The sequence below is a fragment of the Protobothrops mucrosquamatus genome, unplaced genomic scaffold, assembly GCF_001527695.2.
Source record: "Protobothrops mucrosquamatus isolate PMUCROS unplaced genomic scaffold, P.Mucros_1.0 scaffold6798, whole genome shotgun sequence".
Taxonomy (NCBI): Eukaryota; Metazoa; Chordata; class Lepidosauria; order Squamata; family Viperidae; genus Protobothrops; species Protobothrops mucrosquamatus.
The window spans coordinates 15673-23398 of record NW_015392613.1 but is presented as its reverse complement, the minus strand read 5'-3'; the positions used below and the strand labels follow the sequence as shown (position 1 = coordinate 23398).

The window sequence follows — 7726 nt, the reverse complement described above, 5'->3', positions numbered from 1 at the left end:
ATTTTTTTAGGAGAAGGCGGAAGAAGTCTATAATCTCTACCAGAATTCCACACTTTCATCCCATCCTGTTGTTGGTCTGGCTGAGCTGCGTTCCCTATGCACCAGCACCTGTCCAGATGAACGAACATTTTGTCTGGTGCTGCTCCAATTGCAGAAGGAGAAAAGAGTCACTGTCCTGGAACAGAATGGTAATAAGGTATGGCTTGCAACTGGCTGCTTCAGGCAGTATCCTATCTCTATAAAAAAAAAACCACTTCTAATAAATTGAATAAATACATTCCACATTTGCAAAGAAAACTGCAGGGATTAGTCTAGATCAGCGGTTCTCAACCTATGGGTCGCGACCCCATTTGGGGTCGATCGACCATTTCACGGGGGTCGCCAAGCAAGGCTGTCCGCCATTTTTTTCCCCTTTTCCGGCAGGTGCCTTACCTCCCTTGAGCTGGGCCAGCTGGTGGTCGGCCTGCTCCGTCTCTGCTGCTTGCCAGCTACGCCTCGGCCGGCGCAGGGGGCGGAACCACGCATGCGCGGCGCTCCCGGGCAGGGAAAGTCCTCGACTTACGACCAGTTGGGTTATCCTCGACTTACGACCGGTTTAGTTCTCGACTTACGACCGGTTGGGGGTCGCGGCATTAAAAAGGTTGAGAACCACTGATCTAGATAGTCATCGGGAGCCGAGGCTAACTCAACACACTCACCCACTTGTACAAATCCATAGAGGGAAGCAAAATAATATTGAAATCTTGGGTAAAACTAACCGTGTGAGCAATTCATTTCTAAAAGATAAATTAGGAACAATAAAGGTAAAGGTTTCCCCTGTCCAGTCGTGTCCAACTTTCAGGGGCAGTGTTCATCTCTGTCTCTTAGCTGAGGGCACCAAGGGCACTTCCGTGGTCATATGGCTGGCGTGACTATGTGCTGAGGCCTATGGAATGCTGTTATTTTCCCACCAAAGTGGTACCTATTTATCTACTTGCATGTGCATGCTTTCAAACTGCTAGGTTGCCAGGAGCTGGGGCAAGTAACGGGAGCTTACACTGTTGCGCAGCACTCAAATCGCGAATCTGGGCTATCAGCTTTCCAGCTGAGAAGCTCGGCGTCTTTAACCCTTGAGCCATCGCATCCCCTTAGGAACAATAATACATCCTACTCGCATTATTAAAAGACTAATTCTTGATGACACCACGAGTCTCATAGTTTAATATCAAATAACAACATTGTCTTTCAGATAATGAAATTCGCCCGAGGGCTTCACGCAAAAGTCTCCCCAATGAATGATGTAGACATTGGGGTTTATCAGTTGATGCAGAGTGAGCAGCTCTTGTCACAGAAAGTGGAATCTCTGGCGCAGGAAGCAGAGAGGTAATGTGGGGTGTGTGTCGTTCATCTTTGTAAAAGCAGGGGGGAAAAAATCTGATCCTGATAGAGGGCAAAATTACGGTAGTTCTCAGGGCTTATTAAAGCAGTTTAATTGATAATTAAATAATACACACACTCACACCAAGAAAATAAGAATTGTATTTGTAATTGTCTTAGCTGTAGTGTAGCGGCCCCCAAACGTTTGGGCACCAGAGACCGGTTCCGTGGAGAGAGATTTTTTCCGCAGACCGGAGGGGGCGTGGTTTCGCGTGCCGCCTGCATCCCGCGGATGGGACTTCGCTTGTTTGCATGGATCGGTTTCTGGCATTCCGTGGCCTGGTGTCGGTCCACGGACCAGGGTGGGGGACCCCTCCTATAGTGAGCTGGGCGAAAGGTACAGAGAGAACAATGGGATTGTAGCTCTTCCTGATCCAAAATATGGACAAGCATCTCTCTTGCTTTTTCAGATGTAAAGAGGAGGCTCGGAGGGCCTGTAAAGCTGGGAAGAAGCAACTGGTAGGTACTGGTGGAAGTCAGGTACATGGTGTCCCTATTGGTATGTTCATCTCCAAACTGCCCTGTTGCAGATTTCCCAAAAATTGTGGTCATGACTCTTAAGACAATGGGTGAGTTCGGGTGTTATTATACAGATGTACACAGATCTTTTGTCAGGCTTGCCTGGTAGACCCGATGGAAATACGGTTACATAAACTAACTCTACTTTACTTCAAAGCTACATTAAAGAATCTGGCAAATGTGAAGTTGCATTTCTCTCACTGTCAACGTTTACAGCCCCATAATTTAGGGAGGGTCCCTCCTGGGCCTCTTGTCCTGCCTGCTGTGAAGCTGTGGACTATGCTGTCTCTTATCTGACTAACCCGGCACCACTTTGCCCAGTCTCAATTTCCTGGTGTTTTTTTTTTCTTTTCTAGCTTTTGAATAAAGTCTGCTTTTTCTGTTCTTAGGCCCTGAGATCTTTGAAGTCCAGAAAAAGAGTGGAAAGGCGCATTTCAGAGCTTCATTCCAAGCTGGACGTGGTACAAGGCATCCTAGATCGCATCTATGCCTCTCAGACAGATCAAATGGTATTTGTTTGTTGCCTGGCATTTATTTTTTTGGCGTTGTATACTTGCGTATTTTTTTTTCTTTCAGGAGCAGTGTTAACCATTCCACTAAGGGTCTCACTTTGACTGTCCCAAACAAGGAATAACTCTCTTCTCTTCCTCTCCTTTTACAATATATGTATTAGATTGTGCACCTCAGCAGGCTAATGAATCCACATTTGCTTGTTGTATGGCACAGTGCTGTGCTGTGAGTTATATACTGTTTAATCTTGAGCTTAAACCACCTTGGAATTGCTGTAAAGGAAGCTCTAAAATCTGCAGTCGTCTGGTCAAGATGCTATAGAAAAATAAGTTTGTTTTCTCTCTTGCCCAAAAGGTATTTAATGCTTATCAGGCTGGACTAGGAGCTCTGAAGTTGTCTATGAAAGATGTGACTGTGGAAAAGGCAGAGAGCCTAGTGGATCAGATTCAAGAGGTACGTAAGAAGCAGGTACTGCTCACACACGGGAGACATACATGGGTAGACTAAAAACATCATATAGTAACATAGAAAACTGACAGCAGAAAAAGTCCTAGCGGTCCATCAAGTCTGCCCTTTGCAGTTTTTTTTTAAATTTATTTATATATTTATTTAATTAATTTTTGTCGTAGGATGGACATTTGTTTATCTCAAGTATGTTTAAACTCAGCTGCTGATGACTGATCCACTACCTCTGCTGGAAGTTGGTTCCCAGCTTCCACTGCTCTTCAAATCAACCTTTATTGTCAAAGTACAACATGTGTACAATGAGATTGGCTGAGCCTCCCTTCGGTCACCCCCCCCCAACACAACTCACAGTGACAACAAACACACAATCTTATTGCACCGTGTGAACTTAATTCGGTGAAGAAACACTTTCTAGCATGACTTTTGAACTTCCCTCCTGTCAGTTTGAGGTTATGGCCCTGTGTTCTTGAAGTTTGCTTAATATTGAAAAATGCTGCCTTCTAGAACCTTATCCACACTCTTTATATGTGTAAAGATTTCATCATGTTCCCCTCCCCTTTCCCTTCTGTCCTCCAGGCTGTACATTAATTGCATATCTGTAATTAAAATTTCCGCTTCTCCCACAGCTCTGCGATACCCAGGATGAAGTGGCTCAGACGTTAGCAGGCGTGGCAATCAACGGCTCAGGTGAGTCAAAGCTTGTTTCCTGCACTCTTCTGATTCCTCTTTCTCCTCAACAGCCACACATGGGAAATATTGTTTTCCTAAAGTTACAATTGTTTTCAAACTTAGCAACTTTTAAGTCTTAAAGTTGCACATTTGCAAAACCTTGCTCTACAGCATTTAAAACAGATTTGTTCAAGACAGGAATTGAGTCTCCCAGTAACAGATATTTTTATAGCTTCCACTGTAGATCAGGGGTCTGCAACCTTGACAACTTTAAGACTTGTGGACTTCAGCTCCCAGAATTCCTCAGCCAGCATAAGTCCACTATTTATTTATTTATTTATTAAATTTATATACCGCCCTATCTCCCTAGTCTTAAAGTTGTCAAGGTTGCAGACCCCTGCTGTAGGTTATAGGCATATATCCTGTTTTCCAGTTGTAATGCATAAGAACTATCAAACATTGACTAAAAATGCCTGGTCAGTTACATATTTTCCTCTTACCTAATAATTATGTCCTTTACTCTCAGGATGACATATTATTCTCCTGCTCTCTGGAGATTCCTTTTCAATAGTATTTATAAATGTCCACATGTGGTGTGGATTAAATTAAAATAATGGGTAAAATTCTTAACCTTGTTTTCAGAATAGGCATTAAGGGACAGTTAATTATTTGATAAGTAATTTCTTTTGCCAAATGGATCTACCCCATTATTTGAGAATGTATAGGCCTATTTTACCTCTTGTGTGCCTGCAGCGTTAATGTCTATCTCATTCCCCAGATGAGTTAAAAGTAGATGGATTTATGGTTGTGAAGTATTTATCTAGGATATTTATTCTGACTTTCAGGCTGTCTGTAACCTTTAGCCTGATTTCTAAAAGCTTCGGTAAACAACCAGTTCAGACTTCTAACCAGAATAAACTTCCCTTTTCCTGAAAAGTCTGTTGGATAGGAAAGTCTGTGGGTAGAATAAGTAGGAACAAACCAACCCCCGGCTGGCAGAGTCCCACTTAACTGCTTCCACACAGAATCCAGCAGTTTATCCGTAAGGGAATACCATTTTTATTAGAAAAATATTGTTCAGCTTAAATAATGTTATATTTGCTTCAGTGATTGTGATTCCTCTATTTCCTGTGTTTGTTCATGACCTAATTGGTGTTCGTAATTGCTTCTGCACATGCATTAATTGTCTTTAAGAATAATAGTTGAAAAATGCTTCTATTGAATATGAATTACATACCTGAGGATTTTTTTTTGCCTTGGATGAGTTTAGATTATGTGGTCAGATACGGGCTTGATCACCTTTGCATGAGGAAACCACATAAGACAATTTTGAGTGAGACTTTGTACTAGATCTGAATGCATATTGCTGATTAGATCGGTGTTTCTTAGATTTCCCCCCCCCCCCAACTATGTGGAAGCTTAAAAATAACAACAAGCAAGGTTTGCATTAACAAAAGTTGTACACCTGTAAAAGAATGAGAACACTTGTTTCAAGCTCTTACTGTCATGCAGAACTTAAGGTTGTATCTCAGTGGTGGTGAACCTATGGCACGGGTGCCAGAGGCGGCATTCAATCAATCAGTCAATTTCAACTTCTCGTGGGGGAAAAAATAATATCTTGCAAAGTTGGAATTGATTGATTGAACTTTTTAGCCCCACCCAGTCTGGTGTTACCACCGCAGCCACGCCCACCCAATGGGCCACACCCACCCGGCACCCGACGATACATAAGTGGGTTTTGGGTTGCAGTTTGGGCACTCGGTCTCTAAAAGGTTCGCCATCCCTGTTGTATCTTGTTCACTTTGGTCCTCCGAAACTCAGCTTGCTTGTTGAGTTTACCTCTTTTTACATTTTTTTCAATCCTATGTACAGTTGCTTGGGAGTATGCTCCATCGAACTGTGTCATGTTGTACTGTGAATAAATGCATATCAGACTGAGATCAATTTATTTGTTATTTTAACTTAGAAGCCGATACAGAGGAACTTGAAAAAGAATTGGACAGTCTTCTCACGGACTCCTCAAAATATCTGTTGGACCTGCCTTCGGTGCCACCGAAGCCGCTCTCTCCAGCTCCGGTAGTCCTTCCCAGCTGCACGGATGCTGACCTTGAAGCAGAGCTGGAGAAACTCACTTGCTCAGATGGAGGTAAGCTGCATCTTGTACATTTCCCTCGTCTACCGTTGCCTGCAGGTAGTCCTCAACTTACAACCGCAACCGGGGCCAGAATTTCCATCCCTGAGGGAGGCAGTTGTTACGTGACTTATGCCCAATTTTTACCAGCTTTTTTTTTTATTGTTGTTAAGCAAATCATCATGATTGCTAACTGAATCACACAGTTAAGCGAATTGACTTTGCTTGTGGAAAGCTGTCTAGGAAAGTTGCCGGTGGCAATCACGTGACCACCGCAGCCATTGTAAGAACATGCCAGTCGCCTGAATTTTGATCATGTGACTTGGGGGATGCGGCTGTGGTCGTAAGTGTGAGGACCAGTGGCAACTCACTGGTTTTTCATTGCCATCGTAACTTTTGAACAGTTGCTAAACAAATGGTTGTAAGTCAAGGACTACCTGTACTTCTGTAGCAAACCTCTGTCTTCAGCAGCTTCTATAATATTACTCAATTTGTTAAAAGCTTTTTCTCACAGATCTGAAGGTTTTTGGGCTAATGACACCATTATTTGGGTAGATCAATGTTTCTCAACCTTAGCAACTTTAAGATGTCTGGACTTCGATTCCCAGAATTCCCTAGCCAGCATGTCCACATGTCTTAATGTTGCTAAGGCTAAGAAACAATGGGGTAGATATCTGCTGGGGCAAAAATCTTTTAAACAAGTTTTCTACTGCTATTGAGGATTAAATGCACTTGACCCTAAACTGGTTTGGTGTCCTCTGTGTTTAGCTGTTCTTACCAATTTTTCTAGTTTCTTTGCCACAAGCCATTGGACTATCTCTCTGAGCATAAATAGTCTGATCACTGCAAAAGGCTTCTTAAATTTTAACACTTCACAGAGATGTGAAAATAAATAATGGCACACCACAGGATTTTATTGTTTCTTAGATGATGGTGCAAGGAAGTTTTATCCGTAGACTTTTATGGAAAATGTACATACAAAAGAAGCCTCTGAATAGCTCTGCCATTTGCCCTTAAAAGATTCCTTTAACAAATCCAGCAATCTTGCAAATGACTGATGTTTATTTTTACAGGTCAGTAAAAATAATATGTAATCCAATTTTTAATAGATGCTGGAGGCTCTAGTAGCAAAGAAATGTATCAGATGACACGTATTTGTTTCTGTTCAGTTTGCAAGCGTGCTTGACCACATTTCTCTTCCTCTTTTCTTTTTTGGGTGTGTACGTGTGCGTTCAATTACAGAATTGGCACAAAAGACTGATCGGAAGGCCCCTGACCGCCAAAGAGCTCTGGAGCTGCCTCTTTAATGACTCAACGTCCCCTTTTGTGCTGTGAAGCTGTCTTAACTTTGCTGATCATAATTCCGAAAGTAACTTGTTGGAACATGGCTTAAAAGCTCGTTAGACTGCACTTTTCAAAACAGGCAGGAAAATTCTGCCACGACAATCCAAATCCTTTCCACAGAAAATTGCTCTGTTGTCATTTTTTTCCCCAGTGGTGCCAAATTACAGTGTCTCTTTGGTTGATTTGCTCACCCACATGGCCACTCACGGCTGCGTTTTCTCTGGCACGTTGACATCTTGCTGATCCTGACCTTGTTCGACATCCTGAGGGCTGCTTTGCCACTTCATGGAACTCCACCTTGTGACCACTTGAAAGGCAATAAAGTCACACGCTGTCTGGCATCCTGCTGTTTTGTGCAGTTGGGCAAAACATTAACTGGATGCACTAGATAAGATGCTGACTTTGATAGCAGTGAGCGGTGTTTGGCCGCAAGTAGACATATATATTAATGATTTTGCTATATTTCTTCTTCGTATTTGCACGGTTGTGGAGAACTTAGGTCAAGGTTTTATAGGGGTGTGGTTTTGTTTTGTTTTGTTACACAAGTAGGAAGCATCTGTCGACACAAAATTCACCTTATACATGTCTTTTACGTCAAAACTGACATTGCCTTAAAGAATTTGCAAAGCTTTTCAACACGAGGCTGTTATTTTTGTTTTTGCTGCTTGAAGA

The 7726-nt window shown here is 42.5% G+C and overlaps 1 protein-coding gene across 1 annotated transcript in view; it reads left to right on the top strand.

Annotated features, from left to right (window-relative positions):
* The window catches only part of LOC107300366 (charged multivesicular body protein 7), a gene marked incomplete at its 5' end in the record, with an annotated part of 8867 nt that extends 1473 nt beyond the window's left edge, over window positions 1–7394 (top strand). Inside the window, 8 exons of the mRNA XM_015829701.1 lie at window positions 11–196; window positions 1229–1362; window positions 1827–1875; window positions 2325–2444; window positions 2800–2898; window positions 3537–3597; window positions 5546–5725; window positions 6953–7394. Of these exons, the coding sequence (XP_015685187.1) occupies window positions 11–196; window positions 1229–1362; window positions 1827–1875; window positions 2325–2444; window positions 2800–2898; window positions 3537–3597; window positions 5546–5725; window positions 6953–7017 (894 nt within the window). The remainder of the gene's footprint in view (window positions 1–10; window positions 197–1228; window positions 1363–1826; window positions 1876–2324; window positions 2445–2799; window positions 2899–3536; window positions 3598–5545; window positions 5726–6952) is intronic.
* Between the last annotated feature and the right edge of the window lie 332 nt (window positions 7395–7726).